Below are 17,940 nucleotides of genomic sequence, written 5' to 3'. Positions count from 1 at the left end.
AATGGTGTATATTCTCAATAAAGTACTTTAAGGACTAAAGTTAGTTGACACTTCATAGTAGCTAGTATCTTATTGGGATCTCGTCGGTGGACTATAATGTCATATCATCAGAGTATTACGTTACATCATCTTCATCAGTGTCTCTCAGGTTCTCAATATCGTAATTGAAATGGTAATGTTGTAAGAAGTTAATCAATTGACTGTTTCATATGGAATGATAGTATTGATCAAATATCTTGGCTCTGATAATAATATAAAAGGTTAAATAATCGCACGGTACATCGAATGACTCGCTGTTTGTTATGGCGATGTTGGTCATTGCGACGTCTTGTTACGTAGGCGTTTCTCGAAGTGCTTTAAAGGCGAATCGAATGTTAAATACAACGAAAATTAGAAAATTGACGTGAATCCTGAAAAGGTTCGAACTATACTCTTCACAAAACTCTAATAACTTGCACCCGCAAACAAAAACGCCGCGCCGACCAGGGCACCCTATCCCTCTTCGATCGACTTATCCCTGGGAAGGACTCGGTTAAGTATCTCGGAATCACCTTTCACTCCAAGTTTTGGTTTCACAACCATATTCGGAGTCGACAATAAAGTTAGCTATATACTAAGCAAGCTTTGTTCTTTTATGCTTTTCCAGCAAACTCTTCTTTCGACGTAGTGTCCATCTCTATTAAACTTGCATAGTACTCGTGTTCTCCCATGCAAATGTTGTTTTCGCTTACGTCCTGGCGTACACACTCCGTCGACTTCAAACCCTACAGAACCGCTTCACTCGAATATCGGACCGGAAATTATTTCAGGTTTACTCAGAAACAAAATTTTTAGACAGCGTCTTCACACCTCAACTCCCTCAGCGAACGCGTCTTGCTGTTCCTATATTAAAGACGTTCTCACCGATCCCATCTCATCATTTCCACAACCCAAAGGTTACACCACATTCCTCTGACACTTGCAACATTGCAAGTACTGATCTCTCTACAACAACATTTACTCCAGTCGACACATTGCACACAAACACCTACAATGTAACCAAATCAGACATCACACTTTACGGGGGCGACCACCTCCGCGTACCGCTAAATCGATCCGAGGTAGGATCTCTTCTACCTAAGATTGCCGACTGGTCCACGTTGCCTTCTCAAGCTGAACACTCATACATCACACTATATACTTACATGTGTAAATCAGCTACCTTCGTGCGAACGTCATCATGCTTCTGGAATACGATTGGTCCAGTAGAATTTTTGTAAAGTTAACGGGCTCTTCCGTTCCGTGAACTCATCTGCGATGTAATTGTATTAGCCCTCCAGGCTAAGAGCGACAACATCATTAGAAACAATAGTCGACTTCCTTAGTCGACGTGTGTGCGGAATGTGTGTGTAGCTTATGCTTATTCAGCCATTTATTTATTTGTTATTATTCAGCCAGTTACAGTAAATGAAAATTGGTTTTGACATATTGAAAATACATGTCCGCGTAAATCTCTGTAATTTATATTTATCGCTCTTTTCTCGCTTCTTTTCTGTAATTTATATTTATTGTCTTCCAAAACAGTCGTACCATCGGCAGTTTTGTAATACTTATGCAAATTATCTGCAGCTGTAATGGAGTAAGCATTCTTCATTTGGTTTCAGTAAATGATACAAATTCTTTAAAGATTTTTTTTTATTATCTAGATTTTTTAATAATTCACTAATGACTAGTACGCCGGAGCGATATTAATACATTAATCATGTAAAGACAAAAATTTTACGAGATAATTATTAAAGTGAAGATATTATATTATAATATTTATATAATTTCATAACCCAGGAGTATAAATTCCCCAATCTTCTTTAATTAAATCCGCAGCCTTCTCTGCTATCATGACCACAGGCGCGAGAGTGTGTGAAGCTGGGATCCGTGGTATTATTGATGCGTCAGTTATTCGTAAACCAGAAACACCATGGACAAGTAACCTTGGAGACACGACAGCGGTGGGGTCTGTCGCTGGTGACATTTTGCACGTTCCAACCTGTGCACATTATGGACTTAAATAAAAATATTATTATTTAACACAACAAAATAAATAATAATTGACGAGTAAGTCTTTCCTTTTGTAACTCGACCGTTTGCCCTGTTGTTAATAGGACAACATTTAGCAACAGTCCAACTTTTACACCCAACAGCCGTAATTCTATACCTTCTTTATAATACTTTTGAAATTTTGCAATAAATTTAACGAGAATTAAGAACTTGCTTTTGTAAATATTTTTTGCTCTAGGGTCCCCACCGGGGACTGTCGTTACAGGCGCTTAAAAACAGTATTTGTTAGCAACGCAACGGTATTTGTTAATCCGTTATTATATGTCGATATTCTAGTTTCTGAACTTCCATATATTAGCCCAGCGCCCTTAGCTCAGTATAAAATTGCGTTAAAGGGCTTGTCTGTCATATATATTGGCCAGAATAGAATTTGAAATCTAGAGCGTATCCTTCTGTATCATTACTTGTCTTAGGTCTATGACTAAAATTACCGTAACGGTGACGGTTGTTTAAATTTGCGGAAATTTTTTTATATTCAATTCTTTCATTCGTCACTTTAAGTTCAATGTTTACAATAGTGTTTTTAGGTGATAATTTTCAACCAAAATGCTACAAAAAAAGTTGTTAATACCAAAATTTTTAATGTCCAAAAAGAAGTATGTATAGTGTTTTTACAAGCATCTATTGTCTTATACGTAAATCGTCCATTTATCGTCTACTATCAATAATCTAAACACATTAAAATCATACCTATGAGCTACAAATATTATTTGCATATGGCAAGATAAAAAAAAAAATTCGTTGGTTTGGACCAAAGACTCGTGCTCTCTCAGTGCCACGGTATCCACATTGTTATAATTATCGGATGCGATATCGTTAACAGTCGTGTAAAGTATAAATTTTAACTTACTTGATGATCTAGAGTTATTGAAGTTTGCATAATAGCGCATTCCCAATAATCGTCAGTGTCGAATAAAAATTCTTCACACCCAGGAAATGGTACGTCATGAATTCGAGTAGCAAAGCGTTGAAAAGGATTTGTAGCAATGACTTTCTGCACCTTTTGTTTAAAGAAAATTATTAGTAATATTAAGCTGGTACGTAACCAGATCAATAGAGAATGCGTTGAAAGGATCAAAAATATTATAAAAATTCATTTACATTTACATGTATCGCATAGCTATATATTAAATATAATTAATCCTGTGATGATGCGTTTTATTTTTAATTTTCACGTTATAAAAATGAAAAACCTAAGTTTGATTTGTGCATCCATCAGGACTAAAATATGTAACTCTTTATTCAACTGTAATACTTGCAAAAGTATGGAACCTTATTTTTTTTCTTCCTCATTAACATATTTACATGTCAAGAATGAAAGATAAAGAAACTGCAGTGTACGAACGTGCGGAAGAGAGCGTTAATTGTTAAATGTTTGTAATATTTTCAAGTTAATTTGATATTGAATGCTTATTATGAGGAAGGCCTATGTCCAGCAGTGAATTTGTTCTAACTAAAGTGATGATAATGATAACTTTTCTTATAGTCGTCTTAATTTAATTTAAACAGAAATGTTTTTCACATTGTTTTCCTATTTTTTTAACTTTATATGTATAAACATGTTCTTACCAATCGTACGCCTTCTCTCAAAGCGCGAATATCATCAGGGTGATCAAAGTAATTTGGATGTATCTTTGGATGATCAGAGAACCTTGAGCTCCGTAATTTAAGACGGCCTATACTGCGAGGGCGGATCAATACAGGGTTCATCGCAAAAGTTCGTTGTTTCACGTCGGGTGGTAGCGTACCGTATACTTTCCAATACCACTGATCTGTTATACCTGGTATAAATTAAATAAATTAAACATTTAACGTTACACGATTTTGCATATTTTTCATATAACATAGAACTGTGTAAACTTTTTACCAGGTGGAAAATTGTATGTCCCATTTATATCAAAACAATTTTTAATAAGTTTTTTATAATCTAATTAAAAATTAAAATGCATAGTCAAATGAGTTTCTAAGCGCAAAGTTGGGGATTAGCTCGATCAATTCGGCTATTTTTTTCATATTGTTTTACGTTACGAAGAAATTTGAGAAGCTTCGAAAAAGTAAGGGGAATATCTTTAAGACAACTTTTATTCTTATAAAATTATAGAGAGAATCAAAACACCTGTTCCCAGATGCTATAAATTCGACGTCAATCAAAACTAAAAACGGCGTGTGAAAAGTACTTAAACTCTTCAAAATGCTAAATTGTTTATTTGTAACAAACGTCTTCGAAGTAAGTTCTTTTCACACATTACGTGAGTTTATTTTGAAGCATGAAATTATTAATTAAATGGTTTTTAATTAAATGGTTTAAAAGAACGGATATTCAATCGCAAAACTTTTTAATTTACTGAAAATTCTAATTTTTTTTAAATGTCATTTTAATCTAATTATACATTTAGATTTTACACGTTTCAGCGTTTTTTGTTATTAAAAAACTTAAACAAAAAAGAGACAATTATTTTTATTTAGATAATAAAAAAATTTAAATACTAAAGCTTACCAAGCAGAGATCGCAAAATCCCCAAAAAGTCGCCAGCGAGTGACCCGGCACCCATCACCAGTTCAATATCAGGACGACCTTCTGAAAGATCTGACGCGACTGATGTGCGGGTAAATGCCAAACCTGTGGCACCACCTGGTATTGTTAATGGTCCTTTTCCTGCCAAGTAAGCTGCCGCTGATAGGGGCGAAGCAGCTGTTAACTAAAACGTTAATTGTTTTAAAGTTATTTGCTACTTTTACAATTATCCGATGGGACTAATTTTTTATTGATGATTAGGTTTACTAAGTTAGGATTACTTAGTTTGTTTGGTGATATTTGTAAAATTCAGACAGACGATGACACGTTACAATATTCCAAAAAGTAATAAAATTCGAAAGTTGTATGGTTTACAAACTGCAATAATATATTAAGATTTTTCTAATAAGAATCTGTCATTTTTTAAACTATTATTTACTTTGTCAATCCTAAGATTTAAGTTACGAAAACTATACTTGAGAGAATAGTTCGTAAAAAGATTATTTGTTGTTATCGGAAAAGATTTAACTGGACATATACATCTTATTTTTTAGGAGAAAATTCATATTCAAATTCACAAAGGCATTTAAATGCATACTTAAAAGTTTTCACTATACAAAGGACGGATTACATGTTTTATTAGCGTTAAAATCAGTCTACCATCAGATCGGATGATAAATTCCTTAAACCTGAGAAGAACATTCAAAAGAAACTCCGCGGGACTACACATTTTTTTAAACGTTATTATATTAAATATTTAATAAACATTAAAATAGCCTAGAGGCAAACATATCATTGTCAAGGTGTCTCTCATATTCTATGAAGTCATTTTCAGTGTTGTAACCGTTAACACAGAGCTTCTTTAAAATTTTTGTTTAAATCAGCATTTTATTTATTAATTTTATGTGGCACCTTATAGTAAATGCGTCTACATTGTCTATAAAAAGATACATACATGTCTACTAAAAGATACTACTACATGTCTACTAAAAGAATTGAATAATTGTTTACTTACGTCATTTACGCAGAGGTTCGAGTCATTAACTATAAATGCATTTCCTGAGAACGTAACGTGATCTTGTAGATTGTAACCCACAGGAAGATTTACTATTGTTTTGATGCCAACTTCTGTCAGATGCTCTTCTGGTCCTATTCCGGATAACATTAATAATTGTGCTGAGCCGATGGTACCAGCAGCTAGAATGACCTCTCGTCTCGCAATGACACGCCGTCTGTGAATTAAGAAAATGGATATAATATGTATATTTACATATAAGTGAACAGACAATTTGTTACGGTCATCGGGAGGCATACTGCATGCCGGAGGATTCAAGTCGCAATCAGTCTTACTGAAAATCTATGGAAGAAGCCAATGTCTAGCAGTGAACGTTCTATGGATGAAGTAATGATATTGATATAATATATTACATGAATATAAGATAAATATAAATTTTTGTAATTATATTGTACATTATACTAAAAAAGCGACGATATTTACAAACGAGTTCTCATTGTATCTTCTGTCTTATTGTTTTTCAGACTCTTTTCAGCAAAGTGTGGTGAAAAATTTACGACAATTTGTGGTCATTTCTGAATTTTCATTACTAGCATTTCGGTCTCTTATATATTTATCTCACCTTATTGAAACAACTAAAAATTTCGATTGATATTGTCTTTAAACAGTGTTGCTTTACTATTATAGTGCTACCGAAACAATTGTACCGCGCTCGCAGCCAAACCGAGTGTCAAAGTCAGTCCGCAACGCGGGTGACATTGCTTTTTTTCCCTTGGCCCCTTCCGCTCCGCGCTTTTCTAAGGCACAGTAAAGCTGTCTCGTTAACGCAATATTAAATATTTTGCAGAAAAATACTCACTGTGGTGAAATCAGTAATGTAGTTACCTGTCAAAGTTTCCTGAGAATCAAGAGCACACACAGCTAAGAGGTTAAGGGTATTCACCTTTAGCATTCGGAAAGATTTAAACCTTTGCAGCTCTAAATGAACACGGTCAAACGATATCCATTGTTAAAAAATACACAGTATACCTGAACGTATTAATAAACAAGACAATAATAAAGAAAAATTACCTTTCGCCCCCTTTAATCAATTCAACTCCAAAAACTTTTTTGGTAGTAGGCACGATCAATAGTTTTATAACCGTTGAATATTTGGAAATCTTTAAGTTTTTTCTGAACCGCACAGGTTCTAAAAAGGCTTTAGAAGTGCTGCACCGTCGGCCTTTTCTTATAGTTGCTTGAGGTTTAGAAAATCCTATAACTTTTTCTCCATTTGGATCGTTCCATTCGAAACCTAATTCTTCACCAGCTTCCTTGAAAGCAGTTTGAAGTGGTGAAGAAAAAGTAGCATAATCTATATCAAGATAACCGCCTGTTCCATGATAGGTTGAATTTTTTAACTCATCAATTCTAATGTTTTCTGATTTTTTGAAGTAAGGCAGTATTTCTTGATAGCTCCAGCCTACGTTGCCCATCCGGGCCCAGTCATTATAATCTTCAGGGTGTCCTCTTTGGTATATTAAAAAGTTTAACACGCTACTTCCACCGAGTACTTTACCTCGGGGCATGAAACACACCTTTCCTCTAAGATCTTTACAAGCTTTTTGTTCATGTTCGGAATTATAACCCCAATTCATGGGCGTAAGGGAGAGAAAGGGGGCAAATATTGGAACGTCAGAAAAGAAGTTTTCATTTCCTCCGGCCTCCAAAACCAAAACTTTCCAATGGTATACTTCAGTTAATCTATTTGCCAGAACACACCCCGCGGAGCCCGCTCCTACTATTATAAAATCAAACTCTTCTAAATCTTTGGGATTATAATCAGGTACAAATCCTTCTTTGGGATTTCGTGGTATAGGTCGAAATAAATTCGTCCAAAAGTCAAATAAATTCGTGAACTCCTGAGCGCTTGCAACACATAAGGTTGTTATAAGTATTGAAAATATCCAATGCATTTTGTTTGTTTTTGGTCATACCTGAAACAAATATGTATGTTGTTACACAAGTACACATGACCGTGTTAAGGTAAGAAGACATTTGACGAAGGCCCCTTCCGACAAGTACTATTGGAAATTTACAAGGGAGGCTTGACCTACGTGTTACACATACTGAAAATAATGATGATGATGATAATATAATCGATTACGATAATTTAAAATAGATAAAAATTGTGAAAGCATTACAAAATGATTATTTTAAAAGCCATATGGATGAAATAAAACATTTTTTTAAGGTTACATCGCGGTTTATTTTTAAACGAATAATTGAAATTTTTCAGCTCTGCAACATTCCTTTTCATGGGGAAAAAAAGAATGTTTACAATTTCGGATAATAAGTTTTTCACCTATATATATATACACACCATATATATATATATATATATATATATATATATATATATATTTATATATATATATATATATGTATAACATTTGTCATTTTTGTCACAGTATCTTTCATGCTTTTTATTTCTTTCATACATCATAAAATTTTTGAGTCCATAAGCATTATTGTCATCAACTATTGCCTTTCACCCTTCTCCATTGCCAAAGTAACATAGATTATTTATCACATTATTGTTTTTACCTTATATTTTATTACATTCGGCTACTAATTTATTATTACTCGTCTTTATTTCTTTTTTTTTTTCTATTATTAAATATTTTTACACTCCAGTTCCATCAACATAAAAATTGTTTTGAAAAACTAAGGTATTGGGTGTTCGTAAATCATAGGTAATCCGAGGTACTTACAAGATTGTCAATTATTACTTTTGGTCTAATCTATACCGAACAGGTTCACTTCTGATCTAACTCTTGGAACTTAATTACAAAAATAATGTGCCATAATATACCATAATATATAAAATATCTGTTTAATTTCATTAGTACTAATCGTGTGTATCTAGGAACTGATTATACGTTTAGAAACGTACATTTAGTATGCCGTCGTTCTCTGTTCCAAAAGTATTTCTAAACGTTTTATGTATAATGTAGTGTGTAAATTCTAATATTTCTTAACCAACAAAAAAGGATATAAAAAACTGGCATAGTAGACTATTTGTGTGCCAGTTGGTAGCTATTTAAAGGTTGTTTCCACAATGGCACTCAGCGTTCTAGATTGTACGCATACAAATGACCATTTAGTCATCGTTCACATAGGTGCCTAATCAGTCAATCATATCACATTGCGACTGTTGAATTCAATTTTGACGGAAGGTTGTGTGACGGTTTTATTTGAAAACGTCAAGGCTAACTCTAAACGATCATGTGGTCAGAAATAAAAATAATTTTAAGTAGTAACAAAGGACTTTTAAAACAGTATCTTTTTATGAGACAGCATTAATCAATCAATCTAATAGTTAAAGCGCTTGTGTACTGAACTTATTGTATAATGTAACAGTTTTTGATGGAACAAAACTCCTGTGAATTTATTTAACTAAACATATTAGTCACGTACAGGTACAATTACCTTACTATTAAAATTTGTTAATGGCATTAAAAACTGTGTGTTTTTTATAATAACAAATATAAACAACCAGATTATGTGTTATAAAATGAATTATATTATAAATAATAAAAATATAATGACGTAAAGTTAATCAAAACAAAGTAAAATTTTATAATAAAGATTACAAATAAATAAACAAAAGTATTTGAAAGATGGAGACAGAGCGCTTCAAAAATTATTTTCTATCTAAAAATTTTATGATAGATTTTTTATAAATTTATTATGAGATTTAAAACCAAATCGATGTCAGGAAACAACAAGTCGTGATTATTACTAGCTCGTTGTATCTATTAATTTGTAATTTATTAGTATTTCTTAGATTTAAGGTTGCATTATTAAGATGAGTTTGAAACCAGGCTTTCTTTAAAGCTTACAAACAGTGAAAAAGATATTGCGAATACACTGGCATATCCTAAGACTGAAAATACTAAAGCCGCGAACACTTTTACTAATGCAAAATATTGGGTCAATAGTTAAGGCAAAACAAATAGAATATGTTTGTGTTACTAAAACTTTTTATACACAAAATGTTCATAAGTAGTCTTGTATTGGTTAAAACAGCAATTCTGTCATGGGAATGTCCATCACCTAGTAACTGAAGGTCACAAAATTAATATAATTACGTCATAGCAAAGGAAACTATTAGGTGTGAGAGTTTATCACGATTATGAAATCCATTATTGTATGCACAAAAAGAAATAAAATTATTTAAGAATTCCGAATGACAAAATCACGTTTGTATTTACCAGTTAAATTTGGAATAACAGTATATTTTATTTTTAACGAAATGCAATTTTGAGAAATCTGTGAACTTAGTTAAATACTTGGAACCGAAAACTTTACAGAATCATTGTAGTTTTACCATGAACGCAATTAACATGTTTCGTAAATGCAATTGTTTTATGAATAACGTACCGATTTGTTTACAGATATAAGTTTTGCAACAATGTAACGTAATTATTTTCATACTTTTTAATTGGTCTTTAATTAGTTTTTGTTATGGTATGAATGGTGTAAAAACATTATCTAGTTTATGATGTTATTTTTAGATTTAAGAATTCTATTACGCACTAGCTCTTTCAGCCTAATTTTTCTTTTTTGTCGGGTCGCGGGATATATCGCATTAAAATGAAAATAGGGCAAACTGTTTTAGTTTTTTTAATTGGTACTACAGAACGCTTAAATTCGAGTGATAAATTAAGACGAGGTCCTTTTTCAGGAGCTTTTCCGACCAGTCATTCTACGGAGAATCCACTGATGTAAGTTGGCGGCTTCCTAATTCTTTTTTTCTTTAAGGTGCCGTCAAGTTTGGTTATTGTAAAGATATCTAGTTTAAGCGGCTTTTTGATCGGCCATTTGAAACTTCACTGTTGGAAATAGGCCTTCCCACATATTACCAAAATGACATTAAAAGTGGCTTAAATGTAGGCCAATTTTAGCGTCTTCCGACGACTTTCAAAAGGTGTTATTTCCCGCTCGTGGGTGGATCTGCTATGCTGTTTTCACAACCTTAAGGCCCCAGCGATCTGTTTTGCGCGCTTTATGGTCTACTCAATGCCATTTAAACTTGCCAATCTGCTGAGCTATGTCGGTTATTTTGTCTATTGTCGTTCGTTTACGAATCTTCTGATTATTGTCTGATTCGATTACGTAGAGAAATCCAGAGCATAGCGCTCTTCACAGTTCGTTAAAAGACTATGAGCTTGCCAATGAGCCCAGAGTGAGAGACCACATTTGAGTGCCGTAAGTCATCACTGCAATAGTTCTAACAGCCGTAGTCAATGACTAAAAAGGGATTATTCAAATATAAATAAACTAAATGCATCAAAAATGACGAAACAAAATACATCGTTCGTGCGGAAAATGTCTACAACATAGAGCTTATTTGCGCTTGTTTCAAAGTCCAGCAAGTTTCAATATCCGAAATTAGCATCGTCTAGGGACTCCATTACAGTAAAGTGTTGGCGTTTTGGTACATGCTTTACTTTTGCGTAGGATTTGTCGAGTACCAACCAGCCTTGTTCATCACAAAGGTCGCTATTTATTGTTATTATCAAATAAAATAAAAGTTCGACTTTTTGATAAGTATTTGAAAAGAAAAGAGATAGATTAAGGAAGTCTTCGTAATCAATATAATACGAGGGAAATGTGTAAAGACATCTATTTTAATTTTGCAAAAAAAGAGAATTAAAAAATGCTACTGCAAACATTTTTTAATCGATACAATTATTTAAATTCAAATTCTTAAAAAAAACTCATTAAAAATTTACTCTTCACCAATTTTCACTACATTTACTGCTCTGTTTAAGTAATAAACATAATGCAATAACATAATTAATTACTAACGTTTCTAATTAACTAGTACGTGTTGTTTTAATTATGGTTCCATAGCTTTATAGAAATTTCTCAATCATTTGCTGCTCGACCTAGCGTACTTTCAAAAATGTTAAGGAATGTTTGTCAATAAATGAAGGTCATGTTGTGAAATTATAGTCAGGAAACTAGTATCACCAGAGTTGCATGTTATCATGCAATGGAATTTGTATCGGACGTACGAAAAAGTTTGTATCGAAATGTTAAAAATCGATTCAAAGTAAAAAAAAAAAATTGAACAATACACTTTGAACATAAACTATATTTAAAAAGTGGCAAAATATTATAATCTGTGTTCTGATTCCAAATAAAGTAGAATAGTAGAAGTTATATAAATAACTTTTTTATGACAGTAATGTCATATTGTAAACTTTATTTTATTGCTCTCTGTCAGAGTAAAACCTTACGAATGTTTTTACTCCTAGTGAGACATTTCACGGAGTCATCCTAATGTACTAAGAATAAATAATATTGCCTTGGTTGAGCCTATAGCTAATTTATAGTTGTAGCGTAACAATAACGTAACGAACTCATGGACACCGAAATAACCTTGATTCGGTAGATAGTTTGTTTTGATTAAAGTTAAACTTTTTAAAATTTTATAACAACATTCGATTCGATTTTCGCCGTGACATCTAACCGACGTAGTTCGAACAATTGCTTATCTGAAGTTGGCGGGCCACTTCAAACGACCGAAAGGTTGAGTGAGGACCACGAGTCAGTGGACAGCAGGGCGTGGGTGGGTTCTCCACCAGGTAGACCGACGACATAGTCATGGACGCGTGAAGTCGCTGGATACGTGCAGTGCAGGATCAGTCGTTGTGATTTTTGGGGGAGGCCTTGCAGGGGTGTTTACCGGATGTCAAGAAAAGGAAATCGCTTAATTTGTACTATTGGTATTAGCATTGCTTTTGTACGTATTGCCTAGTTGTAGAGGTTCCAATTCTGCAATAAACAATTATTAATGAACGTGAAACGAGATGCTTGAATTCTCAAAATGAGTAATTCCTATCCATCAAAGACGAATTAACAGTTTCTACCTCAAAGGAAGTAATAAATGGGACGCGTTCAGTTTGATATTCCCAGATTAAACTTCCCATTAAAAATAATAATATACTCAAACTACCGATGTACAAAATACATTCATTCGCACCTATTGAAGAAAACATTTTCAAATTTATAGTTAACAATAACACATGTATAATTTAATATTTTAATGGCGATTTTTATTGTAACTTACGGTTATGATTTTTTATTTTTCAATCAATTGTGGACGTAATTATAATTACAATTCTTGATTACTGTATTTGTAATTTATGTGCAACATTGTTTAGTTTGGTTTTTAACATATTTTTTAAAATATAGGCCCTTCAGTTTATTCATCTTATTTTGGTAAACATAGTCATAAATATAAATGTGAATGAATGTTCTGCATGGGAATTCTAGAAGCTAGTAAATAAGGATATAGATAATTTAATAATAAGTGTTTATATTGCAATTATGCATTGTAGATAAACATATAAATTTATTTAACACATGAAACACAAGAACGTAAACTGTCAAATAGAATGCTAAACAGCATACGTCAATAAAAGGTTAAGAGAGTTGTATAGCTGTCTATTCATGTCCTAAAGTTACTCAACATAGCCTTTACCTATTCGTTTTGCACTGTTATTACGTACATACGACACTCATGGCAACATTGTTGTTAGCCTTGTAAGGGAAATTTACTATTGGGATTCAAGGTTTCTCCGGGAAAGAGGATACGTTGTGATCTGGGTTCCGTATCGATTGGTGATGAAATACCTTTGGATTTGAGTAGCAATGATGTTATATAATATACCATGAGTGGTGCTCGCGCGATGAACAATATCAAGAAAAATCACATTGTTAATACCCCTTTTAGTGCCAATAACAGTTTCTTTCCACTAAATTTATTTATATATTTATTCACTTTTTTATAACTTGGGTCATGGCGTAGTAGCGTGGTGTAGAGAATAAGCAATGGTGTAAATGTAATATATATATATATATATATATATATATATATATATATATATATATATATATATATATATTCCTATTATTTTAAGGAACAACTTTAAGTTTTTTAAATTAAACAACGTATGTTCAATTTGTTTGTTTAATAGAAATATTTAATTTTGGTACGTTGTATATAAATAAAAGGGATTCAATAGCTATTTACAAGATATCCGTTATATTATACATTACATAAAGGAGGATGAAATGGAGATGTTTGATACAACCGAGTATCTCTTATATTATTCAACAGATATGTTCTGGTGTACTTTTCTCTGAGCTTCATAAAATCTGAGACTGTTTGTGGGCAACTGTTTACTGTTTTACAATACTTTTTACAATGGAAATAATGTATTTTTACAACAACCGATGCTGTCTATAATATAAGAACTAGGGACAATTTTCGAAAACAAATTTGTGGTAGAAAATAATTTGGCGGCACACAGTCGATGTATATACAAATACATCTAATTCTATATATGAAGATACCTATTCACTCTCGACTAGAAGACTCCTAGATTATAGCTATTTGGAAACAACGACCTAGGAAGGTTGTTGCATTCTTTGGGTATTCGCACTATATAAGGAGTACGCAAAACGCTTAGTGAGGGTGGAAAGGATTTCAACCATGTATGGCTGTTGGTAATCCGTACGTCTTGACTTCCGTTGGAAAGCTAAGTCCGTAAGATGGCTTGATAGACATTTCCCTAGGCTTCTTACAATTAAAAAGCATATAATGTTATTAAATTTTATGGTGTGAAAGATTTTGACGTGATAATAAAGCTTGAATGAATTGCTATGCTACTGTGAAAGTGGCCACAAATGAAATTACTCTGAACTTGTTGCGGACTTCTCAGTCCAGGGCGCGTTTGTAACCTTTGTAGGTTTAAATTGAAGGAAACTATTTTAGCGAAGCTCATCAGTGGTTACTGTAAATTATTTTATGTGTATATTAATATGAATAAATAAAATGTAATAGATACGTAAAAGCGTACTGACGTAATTGAACGTGTTAGCATACTTAACATTTCCACTAATGCGCAGGTTTCATTTAGTTCATTAGGAAATACGCATAGACATTCAGTTATTTCGAAACATCTTAAGCGCTTGTATCTTACATATTTGTTAGGTTAATTTTTATTTCACATAGAGGATTCCGATAAAAAAGGACAGCTTTCATAATTCTTTTAATATTCGTTAATGACCTGGTTGTGTTAACATTTTTTGGAAATTTATTAGTTTTGGTATAAGCGAGACTTAGAAAATTACAAATCCATATATTATACATATTTATATGTATGTACCAATTCGAATAAGGCCTTATGATGAAATACGTTTTGTATCTAAAAGAAGACTGTTACATCTATGAGCAATAGTGTAATATAATATTTGTATTAAATACTTTAATATCATCATCATTTTACACCCACTGCTGGGCATAGTCTCCCTCATAGATTACTATATACTATACAGCTTCCTAGCGGTATCATTCAAATGAGCAATCAAGGAGCCCGCATCCAGCGTTTTCCGACAACCAAAAGAAATTCATCTGTCTACCTTATACATGAACATCCTGAGTTGCGTTTGCCGGTCCTTGGTATAATATAATTTTATTATTACATATACATATTCATTATATTTCATATTATACGTGCCATGTGGCCCGCCTTCTACCACTGCAACTTGCTAAATCGCTAATAATTTATCTTTGTACAGAACGAAAACCTACACAAAATAAAACCATCTACCAAATCACACAAGGTGTGGTTAAAAGTATGATTTATAAAAGTTTATAATAATAATATGGATATATAAATTCCGCAAATAATTTTTTGTATTCTTCTTATACCTATATGATAGAAAATTAAGTAGGAAATTATTGCAGGAAGCTTGTGTTTAAAAAACATAAAAGCTTCTCCGCAGAGAGAGAATTGAACACGATGGCTTGATTCTTAGAGTGGATCGTGTTTAGATTTATGATTCTAGGATATGCGGTTCAGTCACCGTTTTTTACCTGTATAGTATATTGATAACATTATTATTACATTTTGATATAATTAATAATCCACAAATTTAATCACTGCTCTCTGTTATACCTATAAATTATTGTACACTTTAGCAAAGATTTGAAGTACTTCAGTGTTATAAAATCAATTTATACGAATGTTAAAAAAATAACCCTAGTTTGATCGATTAATTTATGTACAAACGATGAATAAACTAGAAGACGAACTAGCGTAAGTTCTATGTTGCAGAACGAAATAATATTTAATGAACATACTATTGTAGCCCTTGTCAATTCGAGATATATTTTATATTTACTAACAACGTTGTTGTCATAAAATCTCAGCTAAGTAAACGAGTTTCATCTAAGTGTTTTTGGGTGTATGCTTAATTTTTTAATCTGAATGTTGTAAATTTTTTAAAGCCATTTGGCCAAAACTTAAATTATTTCTTTATTCAATTCAATTCAATTCATAAGATTTTAATTAAGTAGGTAAATATTCAACATTTAAGTTTCGCTGTGTTTTTCATTATGATTAAAAAAATACAAAGTAAATTTGTAATAAAAAACGTATTCTATTATTGCATGTACAAATGCGAATAATAATATTTAACTTACCTTTTGGCCCCAATAAAATTTTCAATAACTCTCATTCAAAAATATCAAAATTTTATTTTAACGTCGATCAATTGTTTTAATAAATAAACTTTCCGAAACATCGCAACTGTTTTCGAATACAATCTGAATTTTTCGCGGGTCAAAATGAAATAACTGTGTCGATTAGTTGGAGTAGGAATGCACGCATGATGCACGAACTGCGGCGTAAACACTATTGGTCCCGCGATCACTTCGACGCACTGTTTGGACGCGTTGGATTCAATCGACCTTGTGACTCGGACTATTAAACTATTGTAATCTTTCTACAAAAAAAATTATCTCTATTTTAATCAAGATTTGTTAGACGTACATTTCTTATTTAAAATTGCTTAAAATTTATTCATTCGATACTCTCTTTTGTACAACTGATGAACATATTTTTATTTTAAAAATATTTTTATATATTTACTTTTACCTATTACCTTATAATCAATTACCATGTAGAATGTTTTCTAACATGGTAATATTATTAAATGTAGTAAAATATTTATAACATTTCTAATAAATGTGTAGGCGATTGACACGAAAATTAATAATTATCACTACAAAGTTTTTTTTTTTAAAATTCAACAATAATTACGTCGTATGTCTTATTATAATTGGCACAAAATCTTTACGTTATGTTATAGAAATTGATTGCCTGTTTTAAAATACTCTAGGCTCACCAGTCTAGTCATCGCTTAGTTTTTAATTGATATGCTGGCTATGTGTCCATATACGTGAGAGACGAGGAGATCTGCGTGTACCTGTAAACTGATTAATATATAGATCACGTCGGTGTATTCGCTTCTACAATCTATACTAGCTATAAATAGAAACGTAAAGCTTTTGAATTCCTATCTCTCATAGGTAAACAGATACTTCGGTTTTTTTTTTCCACTCCTTTCGACAATTTTTTTCTTAATAAACTATATTTGAACATTAATAGTCTTTTGTTAATTACTGTGTACCATGTACCGTATCTTTACCGTTATTTTCGGTTTTTGGAGTCAATCGATTTGTTCATAATCTATACATTCTTAGTAAGCTTTTTTGTTTAATAATCCCTTCTTTTCAGGCGATAAACGCCTAATGCTTAAATAATAGTCCCTAATAATAATAATATCTAATAAAATACAATTGACATTAGTGCACTTTTTATCTAGGTAAATAGAATTTTCGAAGCAAAATCATTTGTCGTTTATGCATAAATATTAAAGCTGTCGACCGTGTTTATAATTATTGGGTTGTTAATTTGAATTTAAAATCTATATATTAAGAGAGCTATATCTGAAGTTATGGATCATAATGTAAGTAGATAAATATTACGGTCATTGTACTTCACAATATCATTTCTTATTTTAATTGCAATTCCATTCTATAGGTTAATGCTTAATTTTGGAAAGGATATATAGTCCTCCAAGTCTGTGACAGTTCGATTTCTTCTTATCATAAAGTTAATTTCAAAATGTTGTTATATATTTAATAAATAGGGGTGATAAATAACATTGTATTTTGTTAGAAATAAAGAATGCCGGTTTGTTTAAAAATGTATGAAAAACTCAATTTTCTTATCAGCATGAAATGTTTCAGAAATTTAACACATGATTATGTACGATAAAAAAAATGTATCTTAAAATTCTGTAGCAGTGTATTGTTCTGAGTAAGAACGCTCTCTGTAATTCACTAGCCACTTCTGCGAACAGAACTTCTTGTATGTTAAAATTTTCATATGAATTATAATTCTAATAT

The 17,940-nt window shown here is 32.0% G+C and overlaps 1 protein-coding gene across 2 annotated transcripts; it reads right to left on the bottom strand.

Moving 5' to 3' along the window:
- Positions 1–1,711: 1,711 nt before the first annotated feature.
- LOC137929575 (glucose dehydrogenase [FAD, quinone]-like) lies at positions 1,712–16,391 on the bottom strand. 2 transcript variants are annotated; one of them, XM_068772590.1, is made up of 7 exons: positions 16,171–16,391; positions 6,696–7,600; positions 5,625–5,841; positions 4,592–4,793; positions 3,664–3,875; positions 2,945–3,094; positions 1,712–2,023 (listed from the first exon to the last, which is right to left on the bottom strand). In XM_068772590.1, the coding sequence occupies exons 2-7, from the start codon at positions 7,577–7,579 to the stop codon at positions 1,811–1,813; spliced, it is 1,878 nt and encodes a 625-aa protein (XP_068628691.1). In that variant the 5' UTR covers positions 7,580–7,600; positions 16,171–16,391; the 3' UTR covers positions 1,712–1,810. The 2 variants fall into 2 exon arrangements, with proteins under 2 accessions (XP_068628691.1, XP_068628692.1); XM_068772591.1 differs by having other exon boundaries at positions 1,846–2,039.
- Positions 16,392–17,940: the final 1,549 nt, after the last annotated feature.

This window comes from Battus philenor, unplaced genomic scaffold (genome assembly GCF_028537555.1).
Source record: "Battus philenor isolate CCGP_79_NKW_IND1 unplaced genomic scaffold, ilBatPhil1.0.hap1 SCAF_5, whole genome shotgun sequence".
NCBI lineage: Eukaryota > Metazoa > Arthropoda > Insecta > Lepidoptera > Papilionidae > Battus > Battus philenor.
The sequence above is the reverse complement of the archived record's forward strand: the minus strand, read 5'-3'. Positions and strand labels throughout refer to the sequence as shown.